The sequence below is a fragment of the Spinacia oleracea genome, chromosome 4 (assembly GCF_020520425.1).
Source record: "Spinacia oleracea cultivar Varoflay chromosome 4, BTI_SOV_V1, whole genome shotgun sequence".
Lineage (NCBI taxonomy): Eukaryota > Viridiplantae > Streptophyta > Magnoliopsida > Caryophyllales > Amaranthaceae > Spinacia > Spinacia oleracea.
In genome coordinates, this window is record NC_079490.1 from 113,684,562 (window position 1) to 113,700,699 (window position 16,138).

Consider the following 16,138-nt stretch of genomic DNA (forward strand, 5'->3'; position numbering starts at 1 on the left):
CGGAAGTCGAAAGACAAAAAAGAAATATATATCAAAATTCGGCATCACAAGTCACGTGGCAGGAGGAATGAGACTTTAGTTCTGTAGTAATCAAGCATCAAAAAGGGGAGTGCATTCACGTGAATTAGGAAGAAAAAGGAAAGAAAGACAAAGGAACTTTGGTGTTGTCATTATCATCATCCACCACCATCATCCATCAACATCATTAATAATATTCAAAAAAAAAAAGAAAAAAAAGAAAAAGGCCCATTCACATGGGCATGAAGGAAGGATAAGACAAACATATATGTAGCCCTCAAATCTTCACCATGATATCATTCCATTTTTATGATCATTTATTTATATATTTATAAAAAAATATCAAAAAGAAGGAAGCATTCACGTGATGAGCAAGGAAAGGAATAAAAAAAAAAGGAAATGAATAAAGCAAAAAAGCGTTGGGCTCGTCATTATCATCATCAACAGCTAAACCCAAAAGGGAATACGAAACAAAAATCCAGGCAAGCAGAAAAATGAATACTCACAACTCACAACAAAATAGGAGCGGAAGCATACGGTAAAGGAAACCAAAGCAGTTCAAAGTTTCAGTTTATTCAAGATTGCTGAAAGGAAAAATAGAAGAGTATACATACCGGGTCTGAGGGTTGATCTGAAGAGTTGGATCTCTCTTCGGTCGACGACAGTGACAGTGACGGGCGACTCCTCGGATAAACGGATAGCTCCTCTCGGATTCGATGACGGTGAACGCGGACGTTTAAACGGACTCAGAGCTCCTCTTGGATTCGATGACGGTGAACGTGGACGTTCAAACGGACTCAGAGCTCCTCTCGGATTCGATGACGGTGAACGCGGACGTTCAAACGGACTCAGAGCTCTTCTCGGATTCGATGACGGTGAACGCGGACGTTCAAACGGACTCAGAGCTCCTCTCGGATTCGATGACGGTGAACGCGGACGTTCAAACAAACGGACGTTCTTCCCGGACTAACGGACGCCGGACTACTTCAATGGTCGTCGTACGTCAAACACTAAGGCAGGACTTGATCTCCGGTAAGGCAGAGGATGTTGTTGTTGTTAGTGATTAAGATTTGACAGATTGAGAGATATATTTATAGTCTTGGTGGTTCATAATCCCACTACAAATCAAATACAGAGATGATATATTTTGAACAAATTCTATCTGGATTATTAATTACTTAAGTCAAGCTTGATTGCTTGAGTTTTACTTAGGGTCAAATTGGTGAAGATAAATTTTGGCTAATTCTATCTTATTTGGATTGGTTAATGGTTATTACTTACAGGTGGTTGATGTTCAATATAATTCTTCCTCCATCGAAAGATTGAGATCATGATATTCAATTAATTCTATCTTATTCGTAAATTTGTGTTTACAGCAGCAATTAATCAAGGGCACCAATAATCTACCAATTATTTAGTCCTTATTAATTCTAATCAAGTTGTTTAACCTTAAAGGATTGTAGTCCTAATCAAGAGTTTATGACTAAAGGCTTCCACTTAAACCAATAACTTTATATGCTTTACTAATTTTAAACATAAAAATGTATTTCTAGTCTAATCGGAAACATACAAGTTTAATTAAAATTTAAAGCTCATATAAAATTATAATCGAATCCATTTAATTTATTTTCAGTTGAATTAAACGAATTTAAATTAATTCAAGGTTTAATTTTAGTAAAATAATTAGTATAAATTAAAATTTATAATAATTATAATAATCAAAATTAAATTCCGAGAAAACAATTTAAATTATTAATTTTAAAGTTAATTAAAATTATTTCCGAACTGAAAATCTCAAATTAAAATCAAAACGTATCAAATCGTCGCAAGACGAGGCACTTGGGCTTGCGCCTATGCCCCATCAAGCCACGAGGCTGCTGCGCCCCGCTCGACCGATCGCTGCACAAGGCACACACAACCACACGCCACACGCAGCCACACGCCACACGCACACACAACCATTGCTGGCCACGCTGCGCGCAACCTTGTGCTGTGTAGCGTCTGCTGCTGCGTTGCTTGGGCGAGCTAGGCGCGCTGTGGCGCAGCACCATCGCTGCCCACACGCGTCTTGCTCGATCGTCGCTTGTGCCTTGCCTCGTTGCCCTCTCCCATCGCATAGCACACACGGCCAGCACCAATGCCTCGCGCTCGCGCCATGCTATGTTGCTCGCTGCATTTGTACCGCACGGGCGACGAGCTCCCTTGCTCGTCGTCGCGTGCCCGCACTATACAACACCCCTTAAGGGTAACACGTAGCGTCCTTTGCTTTGTGCGTGCAACATTCATGAGCGATTTTCATAAAAATTTAAAATTTTTAATTTAAAAATAACGACAAATTAATAAATCATATTAATTTCATAATTTTAGGGCGAAAAATCGAAAATTTATTAATCAATCAATTTCCGATTAACATCGATTCAAATCTAGGTTATAAAAATTTAAAGTTTATCACAAATTAACAATTTTTATGGTGGTTTTTAATCATGGATACCTAATTAAATTGTCAATTAATTATGAAAATCAAATCAAATTCTAAATTATTCGAATTTCAACAAATTAATTACAATTACAAATTAGGTTGTATAATTAACAAGCTTAGGCATTCAAATTTGTTAAACATATACAGTAGGTCAATAAAAAATTCAAGATTTAACAACAAGAATCGCAAATATTTAATTTAACATCTTAAAATTACAAACTTTTGCGTTCGTAAAACTAAAACCTCCGAAAAGTCATAGTTAGGCTTCGAATTCGGGAATTCTGGGTTCGGCCGAAAAATATTTATTTTTGTCAAAATTTTAGAATGTCTTTTACATGCGGAATTGACACAAAAATCACTCGATTTGGTTGAGTAACGAATAAACTACCGAAAAACTGCGTACACATAATTAAATAAACGCAATTTGCAATTAATTAACAATTACGAAAATTAATCACCCCTTTTAGTTCTTTGCGAATTTGTAAAATTTAACCATGTTAAGCAATTTATAGATTATGCAAATAATAAGAGGCTCGTGATACCACTGTTAGGTTATGATACATAAATCATGCGGAAAAACCTTAATGACAGGAATCATATTAGATGCACAAAATCATATAATTAGTCTAGGATGCATACACTTTGTAGCGTGCCCTCCCTAGCTGTGCCCGAACCGAACAAGAACAAGTCTTTAGGACTCCAAGTGTCGTACCTCCGTAAAAAGTCCACAGCACGTCCGGATCCGCCTTAAGATTGACCAACTAGAATCGCCCTTAAGGTACTTAGAATTTTCGGTTAATATGTGGCAAGTGTTTGGCTGATTTTTGCTTGAAAATCTTACCTTTGAATACTTGAAAAGCTCGTGCATAAATTTGTGAACCTAGGCACATATTTATAGAGTCATGGAAAAGGATTTAGAATCCTATTAGAATACCAATTAGTTTAATTAGAATCCCTTTAGAACTCTATTAAATAAATTCTATCTACTAGGATTAGGATTTAATCATAGAACGAATTCCAATAGCTTTAGGATTCGTATCACACACAACCGCACACGAGCACGAGCACCGCACAGCCCGCGCAAGCCTCGCGGCCCACGCGAGCTGCACAACTCGCAGCCCATGAGCATTGCTCGCAGCCCACGATGCGCGCGCGCCATGCCTTGCTGGGCCTGGCCTTGCGCTGGGCCTGGCGAGGCTTTGGCAGCGTGTGTGTTGGGCGCTTGGCTTGTGGGCGCGAGCCTGGCTTCGTGCCGGGCCTTCGTCTAGCAAGTCTCGTCCGATGCTAATTCGTACGACGCGCTTCCGATTAAATTCCCGATTCCGGAATTCATTTCCGATACGAACAATATTTAACATTTCCGATTCCAGAATTAATTTCCGTTTCGAACAAATATTTAATATTTCCGTTTTCGGAATTATTTTCCGATTCCGATAATATTTCCGATTCTGATAATATTTCTGTTTCCTGCAATATTTCCGATTCCGGCAATATTTCCATTTCCGATAATATTTTCCGATACGTACCATGTTTCCGTTTCCGGCAACACCTACGACTTGGATAATATTTATATTTCCGATGCGATCCATATTTCCGTTTCCGGCAATATCATCGTTTCCGGAGTATTCATTATTTGCCTTTGACGATCTTAGCTCCCACTGAAACCAAGATCCGTCGATTCCGAATATCCATAGATAGAGTATTAAATGCCATTAAATACTTGATCCATTTATGTACTATTTGTGTGACCCTACGGGTTCAGTCAAGAGTAAGCTGTGGATCAATATCATTAATTCCACTTGAACTGAAGCGGCCTCTAGCTAGGCATTCAGCTCACTTGATCTCACTGAATTATTAACTTGTTAATTAATACTGAACCGCATTTATTAGACTTAACATTAAATGCATACTTGGACCAAGGGCATTATTTCCTTCACCTCATGCCGTCCTAAGTCATCTAAGGGATAGGTGCCGTGTTAGGTATCAACCCAATGGTCAATCTGTTGGCAACGAGGTTGATGAATTGGCTAATTCAATGAGTAATCTCAAACTCAGTACCCCACATGAATCGTGTCTGGAAGTTGAGCTTCTAGAGGTACAAAAGCGCATTTACAAGGCTAAGATTGATAATAGTACACCAATTTGGTCTCATGTGAATGCGATGATTGGATTATTCTTCACAATTGAGAGACTAGGTGGTTCTGTCAAAGAGCCAATAGCTATAGCCCTTGTGCTAAACTCTCTTCATAAGGATTATGAGAGATTCAAGATGCACTATCTCTTTAATCAGAAAGAGAACACATTCAGTGAACTTATGGAAATGCTTGAGAAATTCGAGAAAATACTAAAGTTTAAATATGACCCATTGAATGTGAGGTGCACACAATTCAAGAAAGTAAGCAAGGGGAAGAAAGGCAAGGTTGCATCTTCATCCACTCCCGGAGGGCAAGAGGCGCCATCTAAGAGAAAGATGAAGACGAATACTTCTCCTTCTACGGCACAGTGCTTCTATTTTATGAAATTGATCATTGCAAGAGAGATTGTCTTAAGAAAAAGGAAGAAGAGAAGTACGGAAACGTTGCTTCTCCTTCAGGTATGTATGTTATAGTAGACACCTAAATCGTGTCTCCCCTTTGGGATGATGACGATACTATTATCCTTGCTAGGTGGTTGATACAACTCCGTGCGGAAGTCCCAATTGCTAAAACATATTCCAAAGTCCAAGATCCAAAGTCCAATTCCCGAGCCCGTTCCCATTCCGGAACTCGGTACAAAATTCAATTTCCAAAAATCAATTTCAAAATACAAACACAATCTCACTCAATGGACCTCTCCATTGGTCTTACAAGACCTTTTCCAATCAAAATGACACTAAGCAATCCAAATTCGGGCGCCGACCCACAAAACCGAGCAAGCCGAGCCTCGTCCCGTAAAACCGAATTCAAAAACCCAAAACGGCTAGTTTTTAGTCGCAAAATCAAAGCCTTAATCATTAAGCAAATGCTACGTGCCAAAGTTAGTACACTTCGTACATTGGTACATTCACAAAAGACAAATGCAAGGACGCACTACAAGAAATTTACCTTTTCGTGGCGATTATTTAGTACCAAATGTATAATCGCTACTATAGATCAATAATGTGTATTAAATAATATAGACAATTATCGCACTTTATAATCGCTATATCAGCCTTTAATTAATCAATACGAAAATTAAATTAGATATTATTTTTTAAGTATACCGCCCAACTTTTCACAAATTGCGCTATACTTTTCCTTCAAAAATTTTGGCGAAAAAATATTCCGCTGAAAACTTTCACTTCCCTCCACTACCTTCCATTTTCTCAACTTAGGGTTTAGATCAGTTTTCTCTCATCCTCCATAGATACCAAAAGCTTGAACTCGAAGCGTGAGATTCTGGGGCAGGGTGCGAATAATTCGCGCAAACGTTGATCGGTTTTTCATCCTGGATTCTTAACCCGATTTCACGAAACTCCATTGCAGCTGTTTCTTCACAAGTTCAAGGTAATTTTCCTCTTTTTTATTTTATTTCTTTTCGAAATTTGGTTAAGTTTTCCTAATTTATTTCGAAATTTGGTTGAATTCCCCAATCCTTTTCAAATTTTGGTTGAATTTTCCTAATTCTTTTTGATATTTGGATGATAATTACATATTAATTTGGTTGTGGTTGTTCCCTTGTCATCATTTCTCTCCTTCCCCAAATTGAGGTATTCAGAAAACATGAATTAGCCATCCTATGTTGATTTCACGAAGCAGGTAATTTTACTCTTCTATATTCTAATTCTTTTCAATTTTTTGTTAAATTTTCCTAATTCTATTCAATATTTAGATGATAGGTACATATTAATTCAGTTTTGGCTTTTCTTTGTCATCCCTTCTCCCCTTCCCCAAATTGAGGTATTCAGAGAAAACAAATTCTCTTTTGTACAGTCTCCATATTAGATTTTGTTAGTGTAGAAATGTATAACTCTTGCAATGCATGTCTGAAGTATCAATATCTTGAAACCAAACGAAAAGTTGGCACTGTTTGTCAGATGTATTATGTGGATTTGTCTGTGTGCATATTTCGGTACTGGTGGATACCATATTCAACATCAGATACAACCTTTTTTCTTTTGCAATATAAATACAGTAAAATAGAAAGTAAGGGCATTCAAGAATGGAACTTGGGACCTCTCGCACCCAAATTGTGAATCCATACCACATGCCCTGTTGTTGTTTAGTTTGTTTTGTTCTCTTCATTTCAGATTGTAGCTCTTAAATTCTCTAGCTATGAACCACTTTTACTGAGTGAATGCTTCCATTTCTGCTAAAGTGCTAACCATCCTGGCTCTTTAATCATCTAATGAAGACTGAAACTTACAGGAATATTTCCGTTATCTTTCTGGTCACAATCCTGCTTGTCTGACTTTGTTTAATACTTTAATACTTCTATAAGTATTTGAGATGCAATTTTGAATTACAAAATGTTGTGAAGATAGCAGTAAAAGTGATGTAGTTTTAACATTTAGATGTTTATTTATTTTCTTTCCTTTTATATTGTACTCCGTATTACTTCTTTTCTTTGAAACTTGGTTTCTTTCAAGTCTAGTTATCCCAAAATTAGTTAGAATTAGATATGCAAGATTTAAAAAACGACCTAATTCCATTTCTCAACAATCAGATGATTTTCCAGCCAACAATGTGCCTGTATTGGGATACACCAAGGACAGTATGTTCTGTCTAGTTTAGCATAGAAGGGATACACAATAATCTTCTAAACATCTTTTTGCCGAGCTAACTCAATAGAAAACTGCACAATGGCCACATTCTTCTAATAATCTAATCTGATGCTCCTAGTTTCCTCTGAATCTCCAAATATCTTTTTAGAAGTAAGACTTGCAAAAGAAATCATTATTGTCCCATGGTCTTTCCAGAGCTAAGATAACATATCCCATGTCAGTTGTCCATCTATGAACAACCTGGCTTGAGAAGGTCAAGATGTACAATCCTAAAAACTAAAAGTAAAGATATACAATCCATTTCAGTATTTCACTGCAGATGCTGACATCACTGAGATATCAAAGCTCCAAGCCACTAGACCAATCCATAATAAAAACTAAACAGTTAAAAATTTACCAGTTTAAAACCCTTGTGAAGTTAGAAGCTTCTTAAAGTAGATATCCTGTCAGAAAATAAAAATTCAAACAGAGGGGGGAATAGGCATACAAGTGACATGACAGATAATAGAAAAATTGCTAGTAAACACTATAAAACAGCACAAAGGGAAGGGGCTTTCCCCCCATCACATGAACATTATTATTCTAGACATGAACTAAGAGAAAAAGAAAAGAAAAATAAAGGCAGAACCATGAACTGATAAAACAATAGGGTCATGGTTTTCATGGTTCTGTAGTATTGAAGAAAAAACATATAGGAATAACCAAGTGGCTACCATCTAGTTAATGTAATCATTTAGTCAAAATGTTTAATATAATCAGATACAGAGTAATAACTACTACCTTCGTGCATAATTAATCGCTACATTTTTCATAATCGGCTGTCACTAGAGGAAAAATCCTTATAGGTGGCTCATCAAAGGTTGCTCTTATCAAACAAGTGCCACCTTTAAGAAATAAAAAATTAATTTTTTTTTTAAAAATCTCAAATCTTTCCCAAAAAACGCGCATCCTTTAATAGGAACTAAGAAATTTTTTTGCCCATGAGCCAACATAGTACTGTGTAAACTCTCTCCCTGCAAACTTCACAACTCTCTCCTCCTTCTCAGGCCACCGACGAAACCACCAGCGAGGAATACACACTGACACACTGACACACTCGCACCCTAATTTATTCGAAACCCTCTCCTCTTCCAAGCAAACCCACGAGGAGCTAGTGAGCTACCAGCCTACCCTCTCAGTCCTCCCATCTTCAATTCTCTAAACCTGCACCTTTCTTTCACGAAAGATGGCCACCAAGGATAAAGGGCTTTGTAAACTCGGAATTCTGCCCGCGTTCACCACCGTCCCACCATCTTCCAATGGAGATCCACTTGAGTTCAACTATCACCAAATAGCAATCGCGTTTCTCACCACCACCACCACTGTCCGTTTTTCTTCGAATTTAAGTGAATTTATGCACTACAGAGGTATATCTCTATTCAATTTAGGATTCGGCTTATTCAATTTTTGTAAAATTGAATTAACTATTTCCCCCAAAATTTTAGGGTTTTGGCTCCATTTTAATACTAGATTAGTTTAGCTCAAACTTTTGATTGTATTATAAAACTTCTGAAATGAGTTGGAGCAATCTCATTATGCGGTGAGTAATTATTGCAAGCAATCACTAAGCTATTACATTGTGCTGAATTAGCTCTTACATTCATATCTAAATTTTGAATTTTGTTGTAAGTTGAGATGCAACTCATATTGATTTGTATTCAAATCCTGTATTTTGATGGTTTCTATAAAGTACCAAAGTAAAGAAAACTTTTTCTTTAATGTTTAAACGAAGTAAAAAACGTTGGTCATATATTATATAATTATACTGCTTGACACAAATGGTGTTCAAACTTCTTCATTTAATTTTGTTTGCAGTTCGTGCCTCTATTATTCAGTAGTTCACGTTTGGGCGCATTGTTTGAAATTTGCTACGCAAGCTAGGACTTCCTCACAACAACAGTAGACTAATAAAGTTTGTTCTCGCAATCTTGTCCATGTTGTCTAGAGATTTTGTTTGTATGTCACTTGTTATGTTGTTTGCTATATTTCTGGGCAACTTAGTTGTATGTATGTTCATTTTGCTAAGAGAGAGGGAAATATTAAGAAAATGTTGTCTTTATTACTGGAACTTATAAAAGGTTTGACATGTCATAATTAAATTATACTTCGTATCTTTCTTGGAAGACATGTTATTCCTTGTTTGTTTCTGCTGCTCTCTTAAGTTGGATGCGTAATATGACTAGTTTAGAAAGGGAACTTCTTATGCCATCTGACTCAGTATGTAGTTTGTGTATGGTCTTTCTCTTAGCTGCTTGTTTGGATAGCTATTAATGCATGGCAGTAATATGCATCACATTTTATCCACCTGTTCGTTTTCTTCATTTGCTTTCAGGTCTGGTATCTTCAATCCAACGATTGTTTATGATCATTTGGGAGAGATATATTCAACACTGATATTTGGAAGCTTCATCTTTTGCATCTTATTGTACATAAAAGTATGATATCTTAAACTCTTAAAGAATCCAATTGACATTTTTCTGTTTTCTGATTATACATGGTCTTTATTCTTTAATAACAGATTGCTGGTTCACATGTAGGGGCATGTTGCACCATCTTCATCTGATTCCGGTTCTTGTGGAAACTTCATAATTGATTTCTATTGGGTGAGCTTCACTGATCTATTATGACATCTGTTGTTGTTTTCGCATCTTTGCCTGTTCTTGTATAATCATGCTTCACTTGATGTGATGAACTGGAAACACATTATAAATGCCATTGGAGTGGATAATATTCGTTATACACATAAATGTATCTTTACTATTATCTTGAAATTGAATGTTGAAACTAATAACGCTAAGGAACCTTAGCTGCCTTAGAAAACTCCATTCCAGGATTAATCTGACAAGGACTATAAACTTAACGTTCCTTGCTAAGAAATTCCATATCTGATAGTATTATTATTATTTTACTAAAGTGTAGCATACTTATAATACCAAAATAACCCAAATCTTTCATTAACCGAAAAAATATTACAAAAAATGTTAATATCTAAAGGTACTTAATGTTTTATCCTATAATCTTTTCAGCAAAGAAATACAAAATTCTAAACTAAAATGAAGTCATAAATCACCTACGCCATGTCATCATCTTCATAATCCATACCATCTTCATACTCTTCATCTAGTTCTTTATGCTCAGACACATAGGTAACCCATAAGTCCCTTAATCCATCAATCTTCGCTTGAGAATAAGTAGTAGGTACCCACTATGGTACTAGAGAAACATCACAATCACATGCCAGACCATTGTCTTCAGATCGCTAACTGATTTTATTTCAAGTCATCTTGGTCGCTCCCGCAAGACAAAATTAACAAAGATATTTAGTACGGGGAAGGAAGAACAATCACCGAGGCTGTGTTTAGTCACTAGACATCTTTTTCCAAATTGGTTTTCACAAACTGGTTGTCTGAAACTAGTTTTCTTAAAGGTCTTGAGTAAGCTAGTCTTTCTTTTTCATAAGAGAGGGACTCTTATAGTGTTCTTTAATCAATCAATCTTTCCGTGAAGCCAAAATCTTCGTTTAAGTACATGGTTAATTGACAACATCAAAGACCAAAGTATAGAAAAAATTACCAGTGAAGGGAATAAGCCGGATAAATTTGCATCTAGTAGTGATTTTACAATGTCAAGGTTGGAAACAAAGAGCTCATAGAGACCCATTCCAAAGATCAGCATCAGTGTTCCTAGTAGATCTGGTGCAATGATAAAATGCAATTAGTAACCTTAAACCCTCACAATTGAAAATGCAACAACAATTCATAATAGAAGCCTAATATTCTTTCTCGTGTATATATGAATTTGCGAAGGAACCATATCAAGGCAATCTAACTGGAGGGACGAGAATTAAACATTAAAAAAAAAAAAAAAATCTAAAATACATATTTTACGGGAACTGTCTCGGCATTATAAACAATCTGGAGCTATTCATAGAAAACACGACAAGTAAACACAAATACGAAGTATACTGCTATAACAAATTTGCATCGTTATTCTCTTATAGAAGATCAAACATTCAAAAACTAACTATCCGTAAAACAAGAACCTTATTGCAGAAACAAATGAGACAGCTGACAGAATATAAAGAAGTTTAGAGAGTCTGAAAACAGTGGTCGAAAAACAAAAATCATCACCCCTAACAAAAACTAACCTGCAATAAAAGTCCTACGGTTTCCAATGCTTCATTGTTATACAGCCAGAGAAAATCTAAATACAAACCTAAAGCATAAAATATTACTGACATGGATTCAAACCCTTAGAACATAAACTAATGACAAATCACTAACATGAAATATACAAGTAGCATGAGATGTAATAAACCTGTATGAAGTAAATTCCAACATTGAGTAATATGCAAACAAGCCTCAGTTTATCAGCAGATAGATATCTAGCCTGATAATTAAATAAGTAGTCACTTGTTAGGAAGAAAAGGAGCTAAATGAAATTAATGTTGTCCTAATTCAGTTTAGCTCGACTAAACAATTTGGTTGGACCTAATTCAGTTAAATATGACTCAATAATTCATCTGCATTCAGTTTTATTCAACCACAATGATTTATGAAAAATAGAAATCTACACACATGAGCACGAGCTTAGAAGCGGATACTTGTTTCAATGAGGATATGGCCAATGCTATAAAAAAGAGATTAGCAGAAGGCAAGACTTACCTGCTTCATTTTCCGCATTTGACACTCCTGCTAAAACAGAGAAGGCTCCTTACTGCTGAAAATACCCAGTACAAGTCCAAGCCTCTACCATAAAAACCAAATTAACAATATGAGGCTTCAACACTATTATAACACTCAAATACTAGAACATCTACCTTAAGGTATTAGGTGTCCCATCACAACAGTTATTCAAAGTACTTCAATAATTCTCCAGCAAAGCTCACTTGACATATTCTGGAGGTGAAAAATTGAGATTACAAATGCACACACAGATTTTATTTATATGCACAAGTCGATACTATGATTTCATACACGATTGCTTGCTTTTTACGGTGTAATTTCATTAAAACAATATCAATGAATATGTAATTACAGCAAACCATTACCAATTAACACATACAATTATACAAAAATGGTATGATTTGATTAATTCCACATTAGATTCAGGCTAAAAATTAACAAAGGAAACAAAGATCAACCTTGACGCTTAAATTTGACAACTAGAAGGCATATACAATTTAATAATGTCATCAATTTACCAATCCCCCTCTTTCTTCCTCCAATACAAGTTCTAGGGAGGTGGCAAGAACCAGGGCTCTAAAATCATCTTCTGATGCTGTTAAGCTATTCTATATGCTAGGACTTTTAGTTTGCTGGTTTGTTGAGGTCTTGTCCGTGTCAGTCATGAAAGAGTGACCAGCACCGTTGTAGGTCTGAAATCATCAAAAGTACTAGCTAAAATAATCCTGGTGTTGTATAGAATGAGTGGTGATGCTGGGAAAATGTGCTTTGAACATAGGGTAATATTAAATCATGCCTACATGTTCTGAGTTTAATGGTGCAAGAAACAACAGCTGATTTACAGAAATTGCCATAAAGCTTAAAACTTATACAACAGTTCCATTTTAAAGAGCAAGATTCACAAACAGATAGTATTCTTGCCCTTTCAATTAGTAAGAACAAGAACATTAACACTTTCCCAAATATAGATAACAGCATTGTCATATATTTATCTGAATGTCGATGGCAGAATACAACATATATGTATTTAATATTACGGATTTTTCATGAAATGACCCCGAGGTTTGCGTTAATGCACCAAATACCCCTAATGTTTCCAGAATGCACCAAATACCCCCGAGGTTTAAAACAATAACACCAAATGCCCTTAATGAACATTTTCCGTCCATTCCATTAACTCTCTGTTAGCGTGAATTTACTTTTTTACCCTTACTCAACCATTTTCTCTCCTAATCCTAATATTAACACTTAATTATATTAATTAAACCCCAAAAAATAACTAACTACTATTATTTTTAAAACAAACCCAAAAAAGAAACCCAAAACTCTTTTTTGGGATCTTCTCTAATTAAAACCCAAATTTTACAAAAAAAAAAACAAACAAACATTCTTCTTCTTCCTTCTACTGCGTTTCTTCTTCTTCTCTTCTTCTTCTTCTTCACCATTAAAACGCATCTCTCATCTTCCTCACCATCATATTAATTTAATCCAGTGTATACTTAATTATATTAGTTAAACCCCAAAAAATTAATTGCCTCAATTTAAAAAAAACCCCAAAAGTTTTGTTTGGGATTTCTTTCATAGATCTGAATTTTGAGGAGATGCGAAAATTGCAGGCTAAGACAAACGCATACGGAAGCTTGCGACGGTGGTGGTAGAGGAGGCTGCGACGGTGGTGGTGGACCCTGCGATGTAATTTCCTCAATTGCGGTGGTGGAGCTTGCGACGGTGGTGGAGCTTCTTCACCCTCGATCTTCGATTGAGAAGACCCACCATATCTGATTTATTCGATGAATTTTTTGGGTTAAAGAAAGAAAGAAGAAGAAGAGGGTGGTTGTAGGTCTGGGGAATATAGATTGAAATCCCCCAATATTGTTGATTTGGGGATAATTTTTTTGTTAAGGTTTGTGAATTTTGAGGAGGTGCGAAAATCAAATGTGTTTGTCTTAGGTTGAGTTGATCTGAATCTTTGAAAGGGGAAGCAATGGGGTTGGGGATTTTCAAAAAGCTCAAGGAATGTGAAAGGTGAAATAATGGGTTAACAATGGAGATTGAAAAGGGAAAGAGAAAGATACAGAAAGATAAAGGAAAAAAAAATTTAACTTAATTTTAACGGAAAGTTAACGGAATCGACGGAAAATGCTCATTAAGGGCATTTGGTGTTATTGTTTTAAACCTCGGGGGTATTTGGTGCATTCTGGAAATATTAGGGGTATTTGGTGCATTAACGCAAACCTCGGGGTCATTTCATGAAAAGTCCGTTAATATTATATTGCCTAACTTGCATTAGAACCTAAGATGGGAGTTACTCGATATGAAAAGGAATGCCCAAATAATACTAGGTCCGGGCCATAGTTGTTGGCCTCTCTGATGATACAGAGTATTTATGAAAAAAAACACTTTAGTCCTAGCTGAAATCCTAATTGTTTTTAGAATCTGACCTTTCACTGCTGGAAGAATGAAATGTAAGCAGGACATGGAAATTAATAAGTTGGAGAAAGAATACAATTGATAACTAATAATCACACAACACCATGCAACCAAATGTTAATTGTATAACCAAATACAAAAGGGAATTTTTGCCTATTATACAATGATGTAATTTCATCTCAATTTACGCTAATCGTTTGACTTTCTATTTGTATGGTATGTTGCAGTGTATTAATTGTATAGAAATATTTCCATACTCGTGATGTTAATTATCGTACATTCTTTTGACTTGCAGATAACTCTTTATTTGACAAACGGTGAGTCGGACTTATTTGGGGACGCACAAGATGTTATCGACTTATACTATATTAGTTGTTTCTTTGTTGCATTGTAGTAGTTAATTAGTTATTTATCTTGCCATCTGCATATTATTAGATAACATTTTGTTAAATTTTTAAGGCTATTAGACAGTATATATCACCTATGTAATGACTTACGACTTACTTTGTATGAGTTATTTATTTATAAAATTATTTTTATCTTATAATTATTTGTGATTTTAAATTTACACTCATGTATAAATATAATTGTCAATATGCTTGATAGTGGCAACTTTTGACAAGCCATTGTAAAACTAAATTATAGTATGATCCATTTTGTAGCGATTATAATCGCCGCTATAGACTGTCAATTTGGATTGTTATCTTAGCAAATGTATCAATTACGAAATTAATAGTAGCACTTAAATTTGCAACAATAAGTAACCTGTAGTAGTGATTATAATCGATACGATAAGTATTTAATAACGTCTATTGCATTCGCTACTATAACCACCAATAGCTTCGATTCTTTTCCCGCTAAAACTAATATATTTGGTATGTGAAATTAGGGAATTATAGCGATTATAATCGCTACAATAATCGATACTATTATACATAGTATTTCGTATCGATTGCTTTGGTCTACCCCATTTAATGTACTAATTGCTACTAAAGGCTATGGCAACGGTGGCTACCACTTCGAATATCTAATTGATGGGGAATGTTTCCGTAGCGAATATATTCGCTACTAAAGGCCAAAATAATCACCACGAAAGCCCTTTTTTCTTGTAGTGATGGTGTCATCGTCCTTGCCTTAGCGTTTCCTGTGCCACGTCAGCGGCGCCAGGCGCCATAGCCTGCGCTGGGCGCTGCTGTCATTTGGCGTTTAGCCATCCAATTTTCTATTTAGCCCTGATTTCCAAGCATTTTAGGGCACCAAATTACAATCAGAACGTCGTAATTCTGAAATTCCCCCTCAAAAATCAAATACGAAAAATTCAAAATCTCATACAAATCTCAAGTGTTTAAGCAATTGGGAGCTCCAAGAGGAATTCTAACCTAAACCTAACTAGGTAATTCCGAATCCCAATCCTAATCTACTATGTGTTCTACAATTCTTCTTTCAAAATGATTAGTAAAGTTGACACTTTTTTTTCTCAAAAGTGTCACTTACAACAATCACATATATATTTTTACAAAATCAACACTTTCTATGATTCAAATACAAAGTTATGCATTCCATGATGTTTAAGGTTGTTTGTAATCACTTCCTTAAACTAGAATAATTTTCAAAATATGGAGTAATCAAAGGTGAGGCCTTTTTAACATTTAAAGGTCTAATCTTTGAGATTCAAGACTCCACATTTCAATATTCAAGTGCAAGTTTCATTTTCAAGATTCTATGATGTTTATGGTTGTTTGTAAT

The 16,138-nt window shown here is 35.6% G+C and overlaps 1 protein-coding gene and 1 long non-coding RNA gene across 4 annotated transcripts; one reads left to right on the top strand and one right to left on the bottom strand.

Moving 5' to 3' along the window:
* The first annotated feature begins 6,281 nt into the window (after nt 1-6,281).
* Nucleotides 6,282-15,072, top strand: LOC110790677 (7-dehydrocholesterol reductase-like). Of its 3 annotated transcripts, none has more exons than XR_008933148.1 (4): nt 6,282-8,644; nt 9,610-9,712; nt 9,815-9,880; nt 14,688-15,072. XR_008933148.1 is itself a non-coding variant. In XM_056843939.1 (3 exons), exons 1-3 carry the CDS (start codon nt 9,548-9,550, stop codon nt 14,784-14,786), a joined length of 330 nt encoding a protein of 109 aa, XP_056699917.1. In that variant the 5' UTR covers nt 9,196-9,547; the 3' UTR covers nt 14,787-15,072. The 3 variants fall into 3 exon arrangements, 1 of the variants encoding a protein (XP_056699917.1); XR_008933149.1 differs by lacking the exon at nt 6,282-8,644 and adding an exon at nt 8,653-9,189; XM_056843939.1 differs by lacking the exon at nt 6,282-8,644 and having other exon boundaries at nt 9,196-9,712.
* Nucleotides 9,892-13,553, bottom strand: LOC130472574 (uncharacterized). The gene is made up of 3 exons (XR_008933150.1): nt 11,942-13,553; nt 10,851-10,969; nt 9,892-10,560 (listed from the first exon to the last, which is right to left on the bottom strand). It is a non-coding gene; the product is annotated as an uncharacterized lncRNA (long non-coding RNA).
* Nucleotides 15,073-16,138: the final 1,066 nt, after the last annotated feature.

Coding starts and splice junctions, on each gene's coding strand:
- LOC110790677 (XM_056843939.1), top strand. CDS start 9,548: ATGCATGGCAGTAATATGCATCACATTTTATCCACCTGTTCGTTTTCT. Junction 9,713..9,814: donor GCATCTTATTGTACATAAAA/GTATGATATCTT, acceptor GTTCACATGTAG/GGGCATGTTGCACCATCTTC. Junction 9,881..14,687: donor TCATAATTGATTTCTATTGG/GTGAGCTTCACT, acceptor TTTGACTTGCAG/ATAACTCTTTATTTGACAAA.